This window comes from Anomaloglossus baeobatrachus, chromosome 2 (genome assembly GCF_048569485.1).
Source record: "Anomaloglossus baeobatrachus isolate aAnoBae1 chromosome 2, aAnoBae1.hap1, whole genome shotgun sequence".
In the NCBI taxonomy this organism is placed as follows: Eukaryota; Metazoa; Chordata; class Amphibia; order Anura; family Aromobatidae; genus Anomaloglossus; species Anomaloglossus baeobatrachus.
The window spans coordinates 102,823,483-102,846,143 of NC_134354.1; the positions used below are offsets into that span (position 1 = coordinate 102,823,483).

Consider the following 22,661-nt stretch of genomic DNA (forward strand, 5'->3'; position numbering starts at 1 on the left):
AAAACCGTGGGCCTGTTGCTGAAGAGGAACAGGGACCACCACTCTTTCTGCCTTCAGGGTGCCCAGCGCCTGCCGAAGAGCCTCGGCTCGCTCGGGAGGCGGAGAGGACCGGAAGAATCGAGTCGGGGGACGAGAGATGAACTCTATCTTGTAACCGTGAGAGAGAATGTCTCTCACCCAGCGGTCTTTTATTTGTGGCAGCCAGGAGTCGCAAAAGCGGGAGAGCCTGCCACCGACCGAGGATGCTACTAGAGGAGGTAGAAAGTCATGAGGCAGCCGCTTTGTTAGCGGTGCTCCCAATGGCCTTTTTAGGACGTGACTTAGACCGCCATGCATCAGAGTTCCTTTGTTCTTTCTGAGACCTTTTGGACGAGGAGAATTGGGACCTGCCCGCGCCCCGAAAGGACCGAAACCTCGACTGCCCTCTCCTCTGTTGGGAGAGGTTCTGCTTGGGCTGGGGTAAGGATGTATCCTTTCCCTTGGATTGTTTGATGATTTCATCCAGGCGCTCGCCAAAGAGCCTGTCGCCAGAAATTGGCAAACCGGTTAAACGCTTTTTTGGAAGCGGAATCTGCCTTCCACTCCCGTAGCCACAAGGCCCTGCGGACTACTACCGAATTGGCGGTCGCAACTGCCGTACGGCTCACAGAGTCCAGGACAGCATTCATAGCGTAAGACGCAATTGCCGAGGTCTGTCATAGATGGATTTCATCCAGAGCTCCATCTGCCTGTCAGTGGCATCTTTAAGCGAGGCCCCATCTTCCACTGCAAGTATGGATCTAGCCGCCAGTCTGGAGATTGGAGGATCCACTTTGGGACATTGAATCCAACCTTAAACCACTTCCGGGGGAAAAAGGATAACGTGTATCCTTAAGGCGCTTAGAGAAACGCTTATCCGGACAAGCATGGTGATTCTGGATTGCCTCTCTGAAATCAGAGTGGTCTAGAAACATACTCTGTGTACGCTTGGGGAACCTGAAGCGAAATTTTTCCTGCTGAGAAACAGACTCCTCCGCCGGAGGGGCTGAGGGAAGAATATCCAGCAACTGATGAATGGATGCAATAAGATCATTCACTATGGCGTCCTCGTCTGGAGAATTAAGATTGAGAGCGCTCCCAGGATCAGAATCCTGATCAGCTGTTTCCGCATCATCAACCAGAGAATCCCCCCGCTGAGACCCTAAACAATATGATGTCGAGGGAAATTCTAAGCGGGCCCGCTTAGACGATCTGGGGCTAGGTTCTAAGTCCGAACCCTCCGTCTGGGATGTATGAGATACCCCGTGAGGACATTGTTGGTCCAACTGAGGGGGGGGTCAGGGAACAATGATTCAACAGAGTCCCTTTGCTGAGATACCGGTCTGGACTGCAAGGCTTCTAGTATCTTAGCCATAGTCTCAGAGAGTTGATCCTTAAAGGCTGCAAACTCAGTCCCCGTCACCTGGACAGTGTCAACAGGTGGCTCCCCCTGGGCCCCTCTTAGCAGAGGATCCGGCTGAGGAAGTGTCACAGGGGTCGAACACTGTACACAATGAGGGTCAGTGGAACCTGCCGGTAGCTGGGTCTTACATGCGGCGCAGGCAACATAATAAGCCTGTGTTTTGGCACCCCTGCCGTTTATGGGCGCCATGCTATAGTTTTCCCTGAGTAACACAATAGGATATATAGCCAGAAAGAACTGTGCTCATACAGTGTAAATTATATACAGTACACAAATAATGTACCAATACAATACAGCACCATGGGGCTAGCACCACATGTGCTGCTTACCAGCCGCCTAAGCGGTTGTGAGGCCACCAGAGACCGTGTCTGGGTCTCCCATGAATATGTCCCTCTCTGCAGCGTCGGTGGAGCTGACAGGAATGGCTGCGGCATCCTGACGAGCTGAGGAAGCTGTGGGCGTGGCCTAGAAAGAGCGCGAAACGGGCGCTCATACTGTGCACAGTGAGGGGAGTGGAGCATGTAAATCATACTCCAGCCCTCATTGCTGCTCGCTCCGTGCAGCGTCCCCCCCTTCCCCTACCTGTCAGGGCTGAGGGCGGGAGAAAAAAAGGGAAACTAGGCCGCAATGAAGCCGGGGACTGTAGTAATAAACGCGGCCGCCGTAAAAGCGCGGTCGCGTGAAAGTCCCCGGCGAACTACAAGTCCCAGCCGCGCCGCAGTGTCCCGTGGCAACGGCGGTCAGTGCGGTAGCCCTTACATATAAACACACTCAGCGACGCTGAGTGTGTAATGGCACATATAGACCCGGTCTGCGCCGCGGTCCCCGGTGCACTAGCACACCCAGCAAAGCTGAGGTGATGCCGTGCGCGGTCCCCATAGGGATACAGAGTACCTTTAAGATGCAGGGCCATGTCCCTGAACGGTATCGGCTCCTATCCATCAGGCTCCACAGGAGTTGTGGATGAAGCCCGGTCTCAGTGCCTGGAGACCGATAAGATCCCACTTCACCCAGAGCCCTAAGGGGGATGGGGAAGGAAAAACAGCATGTGGGCTCCAGCCTCCGTACCCGCAATGGATACCTCAACCTTAACAACACCGCCGACAAAAGTGGGGTGAGAAGGGAGCATGCTGGGGGCCCTATATGGGCCCACTTTTCTTCCATCCGACCTAGTCAGCAGCTGCTGCTGACTAATCTGTGGAGCTGTGCTGTGCGTGTCTGACCTCCTTCGCACAAAGCAAAAACTGAGGAGCCCGTGGGAGCACGGGGGGTGTATAGGCAGAAGGGGAGGGGCCTAACACTTTTAAGTGTAGTACTTTGTGCGGCCTCCGGAGGCATAGCCTATACACCCAATTGTCTGGGTCTCCCAATAGAGCGAAAAAGAAAGCAGCATTTTCAAGAACGCAGTTTCATTCTGTACATTACTAATCTAACACTTCCCACATTGGTATGGGCAGAGGTTCACTCACTAATATAAAAGACAGAACGTGTTCACGAGCAGCAAAATGGAGAAGACGTCATGAAAAGCAAGTAACACTGGGATGAAAGACTCCTCACCCATGCCGTGTGCTCCCTCAGATAGCAGCCTTTATATTCTATACTGTTCGGATGTTTTATCCTTTGAAGGAATTTCACTTCTTTGACGATATCCTGCCATTTCTGTAGAGGGAGGTAGAGAAAAGTGTTATGTGTGCTTAGGTATAATGAATGATGGGTCTGCGAGAGACGTTATAATGAGACGCTGCACACACAAAGTACTTTTCCAATATTCACATTCAGTCATTTGTGGTAGAGGTCGGGGGGCACTTATCTAAGCAGATGGAGACGTGTCAAGCACAACTTATATTAAAAAAATAAAAAAAGTGGGGGGGGAGCGTGCACCTTCCATGCAATAGTGGAAAATGCATGCAACAATTGACTATGTAACCATGTAAGTCGTGTCACTAGTTACACAGTGGATCACATCCAATATCTCAGGCTGAGATCCAAATTACTTTTAAAGGGAACCTGTCACCACTTTTTGGCGTATAAGCTGTGGCCACCACCACCACCGGACTCTTATATACAGCATTCTAACATGCTGTATATAAGAGCCCAGGCCGCTGTGAACATAAAAAAACACTTTATAATACTGACCTAGCAGTCGCGCGGTTAGCCAATTGGGCGTCTCCGTTCTCCGGTGCCTCCTATTTTGGCCATCTTTGTTCTTCTCTAGCCGCAATGCATGACACGTCCGATGTCATACACACTCGCCGGCATTCAGGTCCTGAGCAGGCGCACTTTGATAAATCCTGAGCAGGGCTGATCAAAGTATTGTAGTGCGCCTGCGCAGGACCAGCGAGTGTGTATGACGTAGACGCGTCATACACACAGGCTTCAGAAAGAGGATGAAGATGGCCGAAAGAGGAGGCGCAGACACTGGAGAACGGAGACGCCCATATGGCCAAAAGCGCGACCGTTAGGTAAGTATTATAAAGTGATTTTTATGTTCTCACAGCGGCCTGGGCTCTTATATACAGCGTGTTAGAATGCTGTATATAAGAGCCCACTGGTGGTGGCCACAGCTTATAGGGCAAAAAACTGGTGACAGGTTCCCTTTAAAGAATTCAAAAATGGGAAAAAGTCACATGCATAGAGTCTGGACACAGCTTATGGCACGTGCCGCAGTATGGCGACACCATGAGGCACTGTGCTCTCCAAAAGTGGTAATGGTGTGCAATAGGTCAGTGAAATCTAGTGACAGATAATCTTAAGGATAATTAAAAACACAGATCATGGCATGCAAAAATGAATTCCGTTCCAAGTGAACAGGGGCCGGATGCAGTTCTGTGAAGGTGGCCAGGGCGTTTGGAAAAAAACAGTAAAAGGGGCATTGTGCCGAACAAAGGTATGTTCACACTGCATCTTTTGACAATTGTTTTTGAATAGGTGTACATAAAAAAAAAAAAAAAAAAAAAAGGCAAAGGAGCTAACAAAAATCAGAAGAATGGTTGTATTAATTCGTATGGAAAAACAACTTGATATTCATAGGTTCAGGTGTTGGAACATATTCTAAATGTGGCAGGCTTTAAAAGATGCCACGAGTTTAAAGGGAACCTGACGATACAAGGGCAAAATGTAACCGGCTTCCAGCCAGGTATGTTCGAACCTAAAATGCTGCAGCGTTTCACAGAAAAACAGAAAAAAATATCCATCCAGGACTGAGCTTTTTTGCAAACTTAAAGCATCATTAAAAAAAAAAAAATAAAAAAAAAAAAAGGTTTTGGTTTTGTTTTTGTAGCTCCTTAAGCGCTTTTTATAACTTCTTTTTCTGCCTCACGTTTTTCATGATTCCCTATACATACACAACACAGGAACAGACCTGCCAGTCCAGGGCAGCAAGTGGGAAAAGTAGACCGGGACCGACCCATCCAACCAGTCTATAGCATAGGCCGGCAGGTGGGGAAAAGCTGCTGGGGGCCGACCTGTCTGACCAGTCTACAGCATAAAATCGGCAGGTGGGGAAAATCTACTGGGGGCTGACCTGTCTGACCAGTCTACAGCATAGGTCGGCAGGTGGGGAAAAGCTGCTGGGGGCCGACCTGTCTGACCAGTCTACAGCATAGGTCGGCAGGTGGGGAAAAGCTGCTGGGGGCCGACCTGTCTGACCAGTCTACAGTATAGGTCGGCAGGTGGGGAAAAGCTGCTGGGGGCCGACCTGTCTGACCAGTCTACAGCATAGGTCGGCAGGTGGGGAAAAGCTGCTGGGGGCCGACCTGTCTGACCAGTCTACAGCATAGGTCGGCAGGTGGGGAAAAGCTGCTGGGGGCCGACCTGTCTGACCAGTCTACAGCAGTGTTCCCAAACTCTAGTTCTCAAAGACCATCAACACTGCATGTTTTCAGGATTTCCTGAGCACGGCACAGGTGTTGGAACCATGACCTGTGCAGGTATTTAAATTATCACCTGTGCAATACCAAGGAAATCCTAAAAATATACACACTGTTGGTGGTCCTTGAGGACTGGAGTTGGGCAGCGCTGGTCTACAGCATAGGTCGGCAGGTGGGGGAAAAGCTGTCAGGGACCGATTAGTCTGACTTGTCTACAGCATAGGTCAGGTCACAGCAGCTTTTAACGTATATCTTTCTCTGTAACACAGCAGCGTTTCAAAGTCAAACCTTCGTAGCGAAGATCGTACAGCCAGTGCCTGGTATATGTTGCCTATGAATCGGTGTCAGCACGCATCAGCTGTCAGGTTCCCTTTAAAATAATTAACATGTATTCTTCTGCCGCCTTCTGCTGGGAAGAGGCTCAATACTTTACAATAGAAGATAATAGGAAGGTGTTTTAGCCTTTAGCCCCTGGACATTTTTTGGCAGTGTTTTTGTATGAAAGAATCAAGAAAAACGAGGTGCAGAGAAAGAATTTATAAAAAGCACTGAAGGAGCTAGAAAAAAAAAAATAAATAAATAAAACTACTTAAAGATCCTTAGTTTTACAAAAAACTACAGAGAAAAGGAATTCCTGAAGAGTCTTCTGCTTACAAAAAAGTTTTTGACCATAAGAAAAAGCCGCAATGTGAACATACCCTTGAAGTGGTTAATCCGGCCCTCATCGCTTCAGAAGGGAAGCGGGGTCTACAGATATCTGCGGGTCCTGTGCATGAGCAGCCAAAATAATGGTAGTGGCTACTGAAATTGATTGACAGGTTAAGCCTTGTAGGTTGGACTTCCACTTACCTCGTTTGACTGTTTCCCACTGTAGGACATTTTCTTGATGGCCACCACTTCATTGGTGCGCACATCATGTGCCTAGGATAAAATAAAACCGGCACGTGAAGGAGCATGTGTTACACGGCTTTCTTAAGACTATAAACTATACAAGTTTACTAAAAGTAGTACGCACTTTTCCACACCTTCCCCTCCCATGTTGTGAAAATGATTGAGCAATTAGAGGATTGCGGTTTATTGCCGATGATCCACAATAATACGACAAGCGACCAATGGCCTCCACTCTATAGTATACAAGTGTCCAGAACGGGTGCTCGGCATTTGCCATTTTCCAGGAGTGGAAGACCATCTCTGTCAAAGACGCAAGTGACCTATACATTACTGGTAATGTAAGATCAGGCTATTCCTGTGAGAAGATCTGCCCAGTTATCAAATCTGAGCTTGGGTGCTTTAGTACCTGGATATTTCAAGCACCAATAATTTCCCTCATTCTTTCAGATTCTCCAACCAAGACAAAAACTTTCCAATCAGATGAGTAGAACGATGTATCTTTCAGCATTAAGGAATCCCGTAGTTGTACCCTTGAGCAGTGAATGATAATACACAGCTTTGTCCACTAGAGGGGGCCATATAATTGGTCTTGCTGACAAGCACCTAAAGCTCCACTTGTACAATTGTCATTAATCTCGTTATTTTCTCCCTTTTAATTAAGAGTTTTACAGGGTCATAAAGGCGCTGCCCAGAAAAGACCGGGAGATCACGCACTGTACAGCCCAAAATAGCGCAGGCAGTAAACGGGTCGTCTCTGGGCTGCGAGAGTATCAAATGAGGTGAATGTTTTATTACAGAACATTACAGGCCATAAAGCTACTAAACAAGGGGGTTTTAAATAATGGAATGTTTTTCTAGAAGTCTGGAATTGCAGCCTTGGATGGACTATTCTTTAGCTCCATAAAGCGGAGATCTCTGCTGCGGTCTGCACAGCCTCGTACTGAAGAGCCCGAAGAAATGACCAGAAATGGAACCAAGGTGGCCAAGAAAACGGCCTTCCCCAAACAAAAGGGAAAGCTACCAAATAAAGATTTCCTAAATGTGTAATATATTACACACCGTTACATAGCTTGTGAAAATGATCTCTCCATAAAGTTCAACCTTTCTCAATTAATATCATCACCCATATGTAGGTTATGTACAAGCAGTGCTTGGAAGTCAGTATAAAATGGACCGACTCTTAAAATATATAAAATTGGGTACAGTAGGTCAATGCAACACAGCATGTGCTGAATATTTTTGCAGAAGAATTAGGGAAAGTTATGAAATGTCCTATAAATGTCTGTTCTATTCCTGATCTATGCTTTCAGTGGAGATGAACCTGTGCTGCACTGTATGTAGATGCTCAGTAGTGAGGCTCCTCCATAGAGAAGAGGATAAATGGTAAGACATAAGAAAGTCTTGCAAGAGGGACATGCAGGAACTCTCAATGGCAATGTGTGGAAATTGGTTATTGCTGCCAGAACCCCTAAAAATTGATTCTATTGTGAAGAGACGTGCTGCAAAAGGGGAACTGTAGATCAAGCCAGTTGGTGGGGCAGAACCTATTTAATATTTGAGCTGAAACCCTTTCTTATAACACTAAATAAAAGGTCAATGGACACAGGTGGCTGAAATTTTATGTTCTATCTGAAAAGCTTGATTATTGTATCAAAATGGTCATAAAAAAGCCCGATGTTACCATTTTACTACAGTAAATTTATCACTTAAACATGAGCCACATATGAGAGCGTCGGAGTCAGCAAAACGTTGGAATCGGAGGTTGTGCTTACCGACACCACAGCCCTGTGAACAAGTATAAGCCACAAAGCCATTTCGTGTGAGAAAAGCATCCAGCTCCTCTATAAAAGCCGTTATAGCGTGCCATTACTACCTCTCATTGGCGGGCTTTCCACAGCCTGACTGCTCTGACTGTAAAGAACCCTTTCCTATTTAGCAGCTGGAAACATCTGTCCTCTATAGATCATGTCCTTTGGTCCTTAGAAAAAAAATAAGTCATGCGCTAGTGCTTTCCTTTGACCACACATTTATGCATGCAATTGAGAATAATTTTTCTAAACTCTCATAGGTGAGGCCTTCCATCACATGTATATATATGTATATATGGCGTATAAGACGACTTTTTACCCCCTTAAAATAATGGCTACAGTGGGGGGTCGTCTTATACGCCGGATATACGGGGGGGGGGGGTGTATGTACACTGCAGCGTCCAGGGGAGGTGGGGGCAGCAGCTCTTCTGGAGCGCAGGTGAACGCTGCGGCCTGCATCCTTTGATCTCCTGCACCCGCTCATATAATATGCACAGCCGCTGTCCATCTCCAATGGTGCTGAAATCGCACGCAGTGAGGGGCTGGAGCAGCGGTGCATAGTCTATGAGCCTGCGCCCCCCTGTGATCGCACATGTCCCCCCCGTGTTAGATTTGGCCCCCAGGCTGCTGCTCATTCTAAAATAAAAAAGCTTTACTTACCCCTGCAGCGTTTCTCCCTGTGTCCCTGCTTCCACTGTGATCAGGCAGAGAGCTCAGCCTGCTGTGCCGATCACATGACCGCACTGAACCAGGAAGTGGAAGAACAGAAGCACGGAGCCAGACAGGAGGGAGCTCAGCGCTGGAGGAGGTAAGGAAAGAGTGTTTTATTTTACTTTGGGCAGCAGCCTAGGGGCCATATCTGACACAGGGGGACTTGTGCGATCTATAGGGGCCATGGGCAGCACTATGGGGGCGATATCTAACACAGGGGGACTTGTGCGATCTATATAGGGGCCATGGGCAGCACTATGGGGGCGATATCTGACACAGGGGGACTTGTGCGATCTATATAGGGGCCATGGGCAGCACTATGGGGGCGATATCTGACACAGGGGGACTTGTGCGATCTATATAGGGGCCATGGGCAGCACTATGGGGGCGATATCTGACACAGGGGGACTTGTGCGATCTATATAGGGGCCATGGGCAGCACTATGGGGGCGATATCTGACACAGGGGGACTTGTGCGATCTATATAGGGGCCATGGGCAGCACTATGGGGGAGATATCTAACACAGGGGGACTTGTGCCCATTATGGGCCCCGGTGAGCTGCTTCTAACCCCCCAGATGTATGCCCTGCCAATCCCCCCCCCGCCGAGCCGCGGGTGCAGGCCCCACAGAGCAGCAGAGTTGTGTGTATTTGTCTGTATGTAGCAGAGTTGTGTGTATTTGTCTGTATGTAGCAGAGTTGTACGTGTTTGTCTGTATGTAGCAGAGTTGTACGTGTTTGTATGTAGCAGAGTTGTACGTGTTTGTATGTAGCAGAGTTGTACGTGTTTGTATGTAGCAGAGTTGTACGTGTTTGTCTGTATGTAGCAGAGTTGTGTTTGTATGTAGCAGAGTTGTATGTGTTTGTCTGTATGTAGCAGAGTTGTATGTGTTTGTCTGTATGTAGCAGAGTTGTATGTGTTTGTCTGTATGTAGCAGAGTTGTGTGTGTTTGTCTGTATGTAGCAGAGTTGTATGTGTTTGTCTGTATGTAGCAGAGTTGTATGTGTTTGTCTGTATGTAGCAGAGTTGTATGTGTTTGTCTGTATGTAGCAGAGTTGTATGTGTTTGTCTGTATGTAGCAGAGTTGTACGTGTTTGTCTGTATGTAGCAGAGTTGTACGTGTTTGTCTGTATGTAGCAGAGTTGTATGTGTTTGTCTGTATGTAGCAGAGTTGTATGTGTTTGTCTGTATGTAGCAGAGTTGTATGTGTTTGTCTGTATGTAGCAGAGTTGTATGTGTTTGTCTGTATGTAGCAGAGTTGTACGTGTTTGTCTGTATGTAGCAGAGTTGTATGTGTTTGTATGTAGCAGAGTTGTATGTGTTTGTCTGTATGTAGCAGAGTTGTATGTGTTTGTCTGTATGTAGCAGAGTTGTACGTGTTTGTCTGTATGTAGCAGAGTTGTACGTGTTTGTCTGTATGTAGCAGAGTTGTATGTGTTTGTCTGTATGTAGCAGAGTTGTATGTGTTTGTCTGTATGTAGCAGAGTTGTGTGTGTTTGTCTGCATGTAGCAGAGTTGTGTGTGTTTGTCTGCATGTAGCAGAGTTGTGTGTGTTTGTCTGTTTGTAGCAGAGTTGTGTGTGTTTGTCTGTTTGTAGCAGAGTTGTGTGTGTCTGTTTGTAGCAGAGTGTAGTACCATTGTTTCAGTCCAGTTGTGGCTTTATACAGCAGGGAGGAGCATTCCTTGCTGTACTAAGTGAACATTGGAGCGATTGATCTGTCAATGGCCCTTTAAAAACATATTGTACGGCTCTCGCGGAATTAAAATTAACATGTTGCAATCAAAGCAGACTTTTTTTCATTTGGGAGCGGGGTAGTCTTATACAGTGAGTATATCCCAAATTCTATATTTTTAGGGCAGAAGTTGGGGGTCGTCTTATACGCCGGCATATACGGTAATCTAGTTCCAGCCTTTTTTTTTGTTTTTTAAAAGCGGGGCCCAAAACTGGATCCCACATTCAAGATGTAGCCTTACAAGAGGGAATAATACATTGGGAAAAACTTGTGTGAAAACAACAGAAGTTGCATTGCACCTAAATATTGAGACTCCTAAAATTGATTTATGCCTGGTATAATTGCTTTGATAAATCCGGGCCTTTGGGTCAGTGTGCAGTCTGAGAAAAAACATACATCACAAATGTATTATACGTGTCCATACGCTGTCCATTTCCTAAACAGACTGCTCAAGGACCCATAGGTTATACAAATGTCTTGAGGTGGCAAAAGCGTAGGGTTTTTAAGAGTCAGCTTAGGCTGCTTTCACACTGCATTATTACCTACGTTCACTGGTCCAGTCAGAGCTTCCGTCGGAGATTCCGTCCGAACCCCCCTCTCCCCCCACAAAACAGGTTTTGGACACATGCACCGACAGGGCCACTGACCATAATGGAGCAGACGGAGTCACCATGTACTCTGTCTGGCACCATTTTCGGGCGTACACACATTCTGCAGGCGGTCACCCAGACGTAGTAGAATGTATCTGATTGTCCGCCTCCAGAAAGTGAATACCCCTGAAAATGGTGCCAGACAGAGCAAATAGTGACTCCGTCTGCACCATTATAGTCAATGGCCCCGTTAGCGCATGCGTCCGAAATCCATTTTGTGAAGCGTTTGGACGGAAGCTCCGACGGGGCAAGTGAACGCAGTGTGAAAGGGCCCTTTGGCTAAAACTGAAAAACATTTCCTTGAATGCTTTTTCAATGCTTTGTCAGCTGGTGGTTACTCTTCGTATTTCCCCAGCAAGTTTGAGGAGTCTTTCTGTTGATCATTTTCCAGGTTTTGTGTATTGGTTTTTTTTAAAAACCCATTGAGTAATGAAAACACACCAGTGATTTTTGGAGCAAAAATGCTGGCAAAACACTCAAAAATAAGGCGAGCATCTTTTGGGCATTTTAATCCATTTCTATCAAAGAATACGGCGCCTTCCGAGCGGGAAAACCCTTTGGATGCTCACCTCACTTCTTTTAACCGTTCAGCGTCTTTGCAAAGCAGAGACTCAAATTTGAACATACGAAAAGCAAATTGCTCTTACACAGAAATATGTATTTTTATCGTTTTGATAATCTTTTTAAAAGCTTTTATTAGACAGTTTTTGGAGCCAGTGGCGTGCCCATAACCCTAGAGCTTCAGTCATCCTTACACGCCCTTTGAAAAGAAAATCCTTGTGCTTCCGGTCCGCGAGACTCAGAGCATGTCCTTTTCTCATCTGTTTTGCGGATTACACTTGTCTATTTATTTCTATGGGGATCATTTCAAAGACAGAGAGGGAATGGGAGCACGAATGAGGACAGTAATAAAGTCTGTAAATTGTTGTGGAACATAAGAGAATAAAATTCTAATATTAGTTAACAATGGAAAACAATTTTTAGTTCAGTTTCCCATCTGTGTTTCATCAGCACTTTCTTAGGTGATTCATTGCCAAGAATTAGATACCCTGCTTCAGTTAAAAAAAAAAAAAAAAAAAAAAAAAACTGGGTGGAAAAAAAAAAAGCAAAAAAAAACAAACAAAAAACTGGGTGAAAAAAATCCCAAAAGACGTGTGTTTTACACATGTGTACGACTACAGCCTCAGGGTTGAAGAAGATTACGCGTCACTACACCACAACCTGAACACAAACGTGTGGCAGTGATAGCTTCACACATTCAGAAAGATCATCACTATTAATTCAGTATACTTATTACTTGGGGGGGGGGGGGGAGGAACAAACATTTGAGCAGTTTTGGCATTTTGAGCTCCCAATCCTTTTGTTCCGGATGAATTCCTGCAGCAATAAGTATACCAGCCACTCCCACCCATGTCATGTTGGACAATTATTCACCCTGAACAAAGCAATAAAGAATGAGTCACGGTAAGTGTGCGGCCAACATGCTCCTTACAGGACAAAACACTGCTGCACAGAACAAGTGCTCCCCGGCCATACAGAGCCCTATGGGTTACTGCGCTGTTCATTTTTGACAACTGCTTGTCTGTCACTTGAAAGGGAATTAATACATTTTATTATAGGATGCTGGTCCCCCCACCTCCACCCGCCCCCCCCCCCCCAAAAAATGGATATATTTAATTCAAAGGCCCTTATAATAGCAAGAAAAAATGTTTCCTAATACAAGATAATGTAGATTGTGTCTTTGAGCTACATATTTTTTTGTGAAATGTGAAAGGAGGCTATGTACGAAGATAGAGACCGTCCTGAGCGAGCCCTCAGATGTGACAAATAGTGCTCCGATAGATCTGCATATATTAGCTATATTTTCTAATCTGCCCATATAATATGTTGTAGGTAAGCAGATTTTTGAGGAAGAGCTTGTGCTTTTTTCCCTCACTCACGTAAATCCTTGCTCAGAGTCCAATTCAGCTGTTGGTAAGGGCCTGACAGCACAATTAGACATCCGTGCAGATGGGTCCGATTATGGACCGGCCGCAGGTCTCCTGATCCAAACTCCACAGCGACATAGGTATATATCAGGGTGCAAAGTTTGGATCAGGAGACAGTGGCAGGTCCGTGCAGTGCGGTCCGTGACAGGCCCGATGTGCCCAGACATCGCTCTAAGGCAGGGGTGGGGAACCTTTTTTCTGCCGGGGGCCATTTGGAAATTTCTACCAACCTTCGGGGGCCGCACGAAACTATCAACTTGAAAATTACCCTGCTATTTTTTGTCAAACAATTAACTCACTGTGGCGGCTGGAGCTTCTACTCTGTGGTGCAGCTGTAATATTAGGTGACACTGATGATCTTGCTTTTCACAACTGCTTTTCCAGGTTTTGAGTTGGCTGGACCTGCTGTATATACATCACAGGGGAGGGTTGGGAGGAATATAGATTACTGGGGAGGCTGGGAGCATAGACATGACTAGGGAGGCTCGAGGGGAGACATCAAAGGAGATGCTGTGGGCAAATACATTACTTGGGTGGAGTATATATCACTAGAAATGCTGCGGGACATGGACATGGCTGTGGGCATAGACATCACTGGGGGGTACATACATCACTGGGGGTATATACATCACTGATTGGAAGCACAGACAGCTGGGGGGCATAAACATTGCTGGGGAGGGCTAAGAGGAATATACATTAGGGAAGCAGCGGGGCATAGACATCACTGGGGGTATATACACATCACTGGGCGGCACAGACATAGCTGGGGGGCACGGACAGCCCTGGGGGATTGCCGGGGGGGGGGCACGGACAGCCCTGGGGGAGGCTGGGGGCACAGGCAGAGCGCAGCCGCCGGGCACAGGCAGAGCGCAGCCGCCGGGCACAGGCAGAGCGCAGCCGCCGGGCACAGGCAGAGCGCAGCCGCCGGGCACAGTAGGACCTGGGGGACGATAGGGCAGTCGCTCCTCTTCTGTTGAACTGTAGCGCACCTCCTGCCTGTACGTCCTCACGTAGCCAGTGGGTAATCGCAGCGTTCAGCATTGAATGCTCCCTGCGGGGTCTTAAAGGGCCAGCAGCCAGCAAGATGCAGCTGCCGCCCCAGCACTGCGGTCCCCGGGAATCAGCCCGGGGGCCGCAGAAAATGTCATTGCGGGCCGCAAAAGGTCTACGGGCCGGAGGTTCCCCACCCCTGCTCTAAGGCTATGTGCACACTAGAAAATTGACTTTTCTTAAGAAAAATGCGCAGCCTCGGCAAAAAACGCAAGTAAAACCGCACCCACGTTTTGCCGCGTTTTTTTACTATTATCTATGGCAAAAACCGCAGGTACCTACGGAAAAGAAGTGACATGCTCTTTCTGCTGCAAGACCTGAAAGGGGGAAAAAAAAAAAAAAAAAGCAGTGTGCGCACACCATTTTTTTTTTACCTTAGGTTTTGCAGGGAAATGACTTGCAGAAACGTTATGAACATTTTCTGCAGCAATTCATGCAGCAAAACAGCGGCAAAAACCGCAGTGTGCGCACAGAGCCTAAGAAACAGAGTGGAATAATGCTTCTAAAGGGATCACAGTTTTTATCTCCCATGTCACCCTCTCTGTTAGAAGAAATGCTATTTCCATCCCGTATCAGACATATTGTAGAGTATCATACATTTGTCATGTCACATCATAAATGATGATTATTTTGGCAAGAAAGCCGAACTCTCTAAATTGTATGGGGGTGTCCAAACACTCAAGTGTGAATATGTATGGTGGAGCAGGGTGAAAAGTAACAGCTCAAAGCAAATTGCAATATAAGAGCTCATTCACACAAAAGCACATCAAAAGTATGTTCTTGTCTTTATATTGGTTGCAAGTCTTTGCCTTCCTATCGATCTAACAGCCTTATATATGCCTATGATGCTTCTGGCTCAGGAGCAGGACCTGTGCCGATACATGGAAGAAAACATGTCTGCTATGCAGTCATGTTACTAAACCTTGAATTAAAGTATTAAACACGCCACCAATTTTCTAAGTAAATATATTTCTAAAGTAGCTATTGATATGAATTTCTCACCAGATGTCAGTAACAACTGATCAAATCCACTCAGGTAAAGAAATCAAACCAAAGATGTTCATAAATTAAGTTATGTGTAATAATGAGAAAAGACAGGGAAAAAGTATTGAACACATGAAGAAAGAGGTGCAAAAGCTATTGAGATTCAGGACACCTGAAATCTATCACTAATTAGAAAGCAATCCTGCCACTGTGAAAACGTATATTAGCTGGTTCAACTGATGGGCTATAAAAAGGTGTCATTACTAAAGGTGCTACACAAGAAACATCTCATGATGGGTAAAACCAGTGAGCTGTCTCAAGATCTTCGCAACCCTAATGTTGCAAAACATACTGATGTCATTGGTTATAGAAACTTTTCTGAACTACTGAAAGCTCAAGTTAGCACTGTTGGGAGTCATAAGCTGGAAAGAACATCATTTCATCATAAACTGGCCACGACCAAGTGCTCTCCACAAGATTTCAGGCAGAGAAGTAAAAAAAGAAAAAAAAAAATTCAGAAGAGTTGTTCAAGAGTCAAGAACCATCTGGAAGACCTCGAATCAACAGGTAGAATTGTTTCAAAGAAAACAATAAGTAATGCACTAAACCTCCATGGCCTGTATGCACGCTCACCACGGAAGACTCTATTGTTGAGCAAAAAGCATGTTCAAGCGCAATTAAGATTTGCTCAAAAACATTTAGACAAGCCTGTGAAATACTGGGACAATATCCTTTGGTTGGATGAGACCAAAATTGCACTGTTTGGATACCATAATACACACCATGTTTCGAGGCCTTTGACACCATACTAACAGTGACTGTTGGTGGTCAGAACACAATGGTGTGGGGCCGTTTTTCAACATATGGCAGTGGCAAACTTCATATAATTGAAGGAAGGATGAATGGACAAATGTTTTGAGACATTCTTGATAAAAAAAAAAATCTGCAGACACATACCGGGAAAATAAAGATGAAATGAGGGTGGACATTTCAGCAAGTCAAATATCCTAATCACACAGCCAAGGAAACGCTCAATTGGTTTCAGAAAAAAAAGTAACTAAAAGCTGCTAGAATGGTCTGGCCAATCACCTGAGCTGAAGCCAATAGAAAACGTATGGAAGGAACTAAAGCTCAGAGCTCATAGCCAACGGAACCTTCTCCAGGTGACTAGTTTCTCCATACAGGAGGTGTCTTGAAGCTGTCACGACCAACAAAGGCTTTTGTGCAAAGTATTAACCCCCTTCCTGCACCAGCCACGTTCCGTTTTTGAGCTTTCATTTTTTGCTCCCTTACTTCCAAGGACTTTTTTGCTTCTCCATCAATATAGCCATATGATGGTTTGTTTTTTGCGGGACAAGTTGTCTTTTGAAAGACACTATTCATTCTGCCACCTAGTGTACAGGACAACTGGAGAAAAATTTTAAAAGTGTGGTGATATTGCAAAAAAAAAAAAAAAAAATAGATAAAATAAATTTCATTCCACAATATTTTTTGAGAATTTTATTTACAATGTTCACTATATGGTAAAAGTGACCTGGCAATATGATTCCACAGGTCAGTACGAGTTACCAATTACCAAACATGCGTAGCTTTTTTTATTATTATTTAAGTGGTGAAAAAAAATTCTGAAATCTGTCAAAACAGAATGGCGCCATTTTCTAAGATCCGTGACGTTCTCATTTTAAAGGGTCTGTTGCTTTGTGAAGGCTTATTTTTTGGTGCCATGAGCTGATGTTTTTAATGATACCATTTTGGCATAGATGTGATGTTTTGATCGCCTTTTAGTGCAATGCTGTGGCAACAAAAAAAAATAAAAATATATAACTGGTGATTTGAATTTTTTCTTATTAATTATGCCCTTTACCAACTGGATTAATTTATTTTATATTTTGATGGATTGGGCATTTCTGTAAGCAACAGCAAATTTGTATTTTTTTTAATTCCTTTCTTTCAATGGGGTAATAGTGGGGCAATTTGAACTTTTGTTTGTTTTTTCAAGTTTTTAAAACCGTATATTCCACTTTTTATTGTACTTACTAGTCTCCTTAGGGGACTTAAAGCTGCAATCAGCTAATCACTTATGTTGTATGGAGTAGGGCATCAGCACCGCTCTGTACATAGGAAGTCATCATTTCTACTGAACGCCAGCTCGCATCCAGCAGAAAGATAGTCATGACAGACACAGGGGTCATCAGCTGACCTCTGGCTATCATGACAACTCATTGGTGCCCCACAATCACGTCAGGGGGCTGCGGATGGGAGCAAGGAATGACATGCTACCCACCATTGTGCGTTAAATCCCGCTGTCACAGATTGAGAAAGCATAATGCGAAACGCGCGTTGGGCTGCGTGTGGGAACTTCCACATGGGTGAGTTGTGCACTGTATGGTCACAATAGGAGATTGATATATGGATTTCTTGTGCCTGATATACTATATTGATTATTTCTATCTAAACATTCAGTTACTTGTTAATGCATTTGACCTGCACTGTATGTACTTTGAATCACCAATGTCTTTTGGTTGTTCTCCCGATCGTGGTGTACTCTTGTACTCCTTGTGACCTCTATCATATTTATTGTATGTCAGGTGTGTGTTTTAATTTTCTACATAAAAATTTTGATATATTTTAATCGTTTTTTGGGTTATTTGATCGGATTGCTCTGGCCGCACATTTTGTTTTCCAGGAATTTAACTAGTTATCAGAAATCTGCCAGCGCCCGTTAGAGGCACATGTCGGCTGATCAAATAAGCGGACATTTGCAGGGAAAGATGCAGGATAAAGGCCCCGTTACACGCTACGATTTATCTGCCGATATGTCGTCGGGGGTCACTGTTTTCGTGACGCACTTCCATCGTCGTTAGTGACGTTGTTGCGTGTGACACCTACGTGCGACTCCAAACGATTGTAAAAATAGCGAAAATCGTTGAGACGTCGCTCATTTTCAAAATATTGTTTGTCGTTTCGAACGCAGCAGACATATTGCTACGTTTGACAGCCTGCCAACGACGAACAACATTGTTAGTGCGTCAGTCATCAGCAATGCGGGTGTGTCGTTACGAGCAATGCTCCACGCCTTCTCCGCTCTGATTGGTGGTCCCAACTACGTTCTGATTTGGCAGCCATGGTTGATAATTAGACGCCTCTGTCGTTGCCGGAATCGCTGGGAGGAATGCTGTGTGACTGTGTCCACACGACCGCCTTGGTCAAACAATATATCGCTGAACGACGTAGCGTCGTTTGTGAGATGGGTACGTGTGACCGCTACAAAACGACCTATGAGCGATCTCGGTAAATCGTAGCAACGATCTGGGCGTGTCACATCGCTAACGAGATCGCTAGCGATATCGTTGTGTGTAAAGTGGCCTTAAGTGTGTGAGCCTGCATCAAAGTCAGGGAGCCGACATACTGGCATGTCCTATGTCACACTATGAAGTTAAATTCTATTTCAGTTAGCGTGTTCAATACTTTTTTTTTTTCACACATCACTAAATTTATCGAAACCTATGGTTTGATTTCTTTGCTTGCGTGGATTGGATGGGTTGTTACTGACATCTGGTAAGAAATTTATGTCAATACCACCTTTACAAATACGTAATTACAAAATTGGGGAAGTTTTCAATACCTAATTTTACCCATATATAAATCCCACAAGGCCACAGCAATATAGAGTAGTTATTACATAGTAATTAAAAAATAAAACAACCACACATATCCCCTTCTCTATTCACCCCACTAGTCAGGAGCGCTCGTTAACAAAAAAAAAAGGCAAACTTACAAAATAAACGGCTCCGAAACTCCCATGGCCAATTTCTCGGAGGTCGGTGAAAAGCTTTTCTGGGTCATCTCTAAAGAAGAGATCTGCAATCTCTGGGTCTTTCAGGCTTCCAGCTCGACTTGTTGACGGCATCCTGCTTGAGCAGTCTGCCGTCTGACTATCTAGGATTACACTGCCGCCACTGCTCCTGGCTCATCTGTGTGAACGTGGCCTCTTTAGCATGTGGAACTGAAACGAAAAAACAACAGCTAATAAATATAACAGACCACCAGCTATGCGAATAATCACAGCAGTGGGCATCATGCACAATAAATTTGATGAAGACAAAAGAAAAATAAAGAATGATAGATGGGGATATATGTCCCAACGCCACTGACGCATCAGACAACATACAGAGTCCATACAAAGAGCGGTGTCTCATTCGGGAGGACACTATCAGATGCCACTGTCTAAAGGCTAACCTTATCTAAAGGTGGTGTCACACATAGCGACAACGACGTCGCTCCTAAGTCACCATTTTCTGTGACGTAGCAGCGACGTCCCGTCGCTGTGTGTGACATCCAGCAACGACCTGGCCCCTGCTGTGAGGTCGCCGGTTGTTGCTGAATGTCCTGCTTCATTTTTTGGACGTTGCTCTCCCGCTGTGAAGCACACATCGCTGTGTGTGACAGCGAGAGAGCGAAGAACTGAAGCGAGCAGGGAGCCGGCGTCTGGCAGCTGTGGTAAGCTGTAACCACGGTAAACATCGGGTAACCAAGAAGCCTTTCCCTTTCCTTGGTTACCCGATATTTACCTTAGTTACCAGCGTCCGCTGCTCTCATGCTGCCAGTGCCGGCTCCCTGCATAAGTAGCTGGAGTACACATCGGGTAATTAACCCGATGTGTACTCTGGCTAGGAGTGCAGGGAACAGGGAGCCGGCACTGGCAACGTGAAAGCAGCGGACGCTAGTAACTAAGGTAAATATTGGGTAACCAAGAGAAGTGCTTTCCTTGGTTACCTGATATTCACCTTAGTTACGCTTCCACGCGTCGCTGCTTGCTGGGGGCTGGTCGCTGGGGAGATCTGCCTGTTTGACAGCTCACCAGCGACCATGTAACGACGCCGCAGCGATCCTGATAAGGTCAGATCGCTGCTGCATCGCTATGTGTGACACCACCTTAACCCTCTAACACAAGCACATACATTAGCAGCTCTTCCCAGTGATGTCAGATATATTTTAGTTGGTAAAACTATGCAAACAGACTGATTGGGGAGAGCAAAATATTTCCAAACCTTTGAAAACATCTGTAATAAGCACCATGCATCCTAAGGCTCTGTGCGCACTGGGAAATGAAATTTCCTTGCGTAAATTCCGCATGCTCTCAAAGATTACCGCACCCGCGGTAAAAAACCACGGGAAACCGCACCCGAAAACCGCATGCCGCGGTTTTACCGCGGTATTGTTCGCGGTTTTGCCGCGGTTTTGCCGCGTGCGGGTTGGGATGTGCTTTATTGCATTCAATGCAATAAAGCACATTGAAGAAAAAAAAAAAAAATACATTTAATTCTGATAGTAGATAGACAGAAGAATAGATAGAGGGATAGATAGATAGATAGAGGGATAGATAGAGGACAGATCGCTGCATTTCCCACGGTCGGCAGTGAGTTCACATTACCGGCCGTGGGAAATGACCGGTAATTACCTCTGCTGTCTGCTGCTTTCATTCAGCGCTGTGTCTGTGACAGTCGCGGCTGGATGGAAGCAGCGCAGGACGTCGGAGCGGTGGATTACGCCGGAGCTTTGTTTGGGGGGGGTTAATAAAATGGTGAACGAGGCTTGTTGGTTTTATTTAAAATAAAGGATTTTTCGGTGTCTGTGTTTTTTTCACTTTACTTACGGGTTGATCATGTCAGCTGTCGCATAGACGCTGCCATGATCAAGCCTGGGGTTAATGGCGGTGATCCCCCACCACCATTAACCCCTTGTATTACCTTGCCACCACTGCTACACGGTGGCAAGAAGAGCCGAGGACACTCCGGTAGTGCCGCATATTGCATGCGACAGTGCCGGGGCAGCTGCGGCTGATATTCTCGGCTGCCGGAGGGGGAGTGAGGCGGGGGACATTACCCCTGCCCCTCTCCCTCCCCAGCCTGAGAATACCGGGCCGCCGCTGTGTGCTTACCTCGGCTGGACGGTAAATATGCAGCGGAGCCCACGTTCTTTTTTTTCTATATTTCCGTTTTCTTTCTGTGTGTTCTATGTGTCTGTGTCTATGTGTTCTATGTGTCTGTGTCTATGTGTTCTATGTGTCTGTGTCTATGTGTTCTATGTGTCTGTGTCTATGTGTTCTATGTGTCTGTGTCTATGTGTTCTATGTGTCTGTGTCTATGTGTTCTATGTGTCTGTGTCTATGTGTTCTATGTGTCTGTGTCTATGTGTTCTATGTGTCTGTGTCTATGTGTTCTATGTGTCTGTGTCTATGTGTTCTATGTGTCTGTGTCTATGTGTTCTATGTGTCTGTGTCTATGTGTTCTATGTGTCTGTGTCTATGTGTTCTATGTGTCTGTGTCTATGTGTTCTATGTGTCTGTGTCTATGTGTTCTATGTGTCTGTGTCTATGTGTTCTATGTGTCTGTGTCTATGTGTTCTATGTGTCTGTGTCTATGTGTTCTATGTGTCTGTGTCTATGTGTTCTATGTGTCTGTGTCTATGTGTTCTATGTGTCTGTGTCTATGTGTTCTATGTGTCTGTGTCTATGTGTTCTATGTGTCTGTGTCTATGTGTTCTATGTGTCTGTGTCTATGTGTTCTATGTGTCTGTGTCTATGTGTTCTATGTGTCTGTGTCTATGTGTTCTATGTGTCTGTGTCTATGTGTTCTATGTGTCTGTGTCTATGTGTTCTATGTGTCTGTGTCTATGTGTTCGTGTCTATGTGTTCTATGTGTTCGTGTCTATGTGTTCTATGTGTTCGTGTCTATGTGTTCTATGTGTCTGTGTCTATGTGTTCTATGTGTCTGTGTCTATGTGTTCTATGTGTCTGTGTCTATGTGTTCTATGTGTCTGTGTCTATGTGTTCTATGTGTCTGTGTCTATGTGTTCTATGTGTCTGTGTCTATGTGTTCTATGTGTCTGTGTCTATGTGTTCTGTGTGTCTGTGTCTATGTGTTCTGTGTGTCTGTGTCTATGTGTTCTGTGTGTCTGTGTCTATGTGTTCTGTGTGTCTGTGTCTATGTGTTCTGTGTGTCTGTGTCTATGTGTTCTGTGTGTCTGTGTCTATGTGTTCTGTGTGTCTGTGTCTATGTGTTCTGTGTGTCTGTGTCTATGTGTTCTGTGTGTCTGTGTCGATGTGTTCTGTGTGTCTGTGTCGATGTGTTCTGTGTGTCTGTGTCGATGTGTTCTGTGTGTCTGTGTCGATGTGTTCTGTGTGTCTGTGTCGATGTGTTCTGTGTCTGTGTCGATGTGTTCTGTGTCTGTGTCGATGTGTTCTGTGTCTGTGTCGATGTGTTCTGTGTCTGTGTCGATGTGTTCTGTGTCTGTGTCGATGTGTTCTGTGTCTGTGTCGATGTGTTCTGTGTCGATGTGATGTGTTCTGTGTCGATGTGATGTGTTCTGTGTCGATGTGATGTGTTCTGTGTCGATGTGATGTGTTCTGTGTCGATGTGATGTGTTCTGTGTCGATGTGATGTGTTCTGTGTCGATGTGATGTGTTCTGTGTCTGTGTCTATGTGTTCTGTGTCTGTGTCTATGTGTTCTGTGTCTGTGTCTATGTGTTCTGTG

At 45.5% G+C, this 22,661-nt stretch overlaps 1 protein-coding gene across 1 annotated transcript in view; it reads right to left on the bottom strand.

Moving 5' to 3' along the window:
* TAOK1 (TAO kinase 1) overlaps positions 1-22,661 on the bottom strand; it is a 172,755-nt gene that overhangs the window by 75,118 nt on the left and 74,976 nt on the right. Inside the window, exons 3-5 of the mRNA XM_075333178.1 lie at positions 18,904-19,131; positions 6,160-6,231; positions 2,999-3,100 (exon numbers count right to left, since the gene is read on the bottom strand). Of these exons, the coding sequence (XP_075189293.1) occupies positions 2,999-3,100; positions 6,160-6,231; positions 18,904-19,035 (306 nt within the window). The 5' untranslated portion in view covers positions 19,036-19,131. The remainder of the gene's footprint in view (positions 1-2,998; positions 3,101-6,159; positions 6,232-18,903; positions 19,132-22,661) is intronic.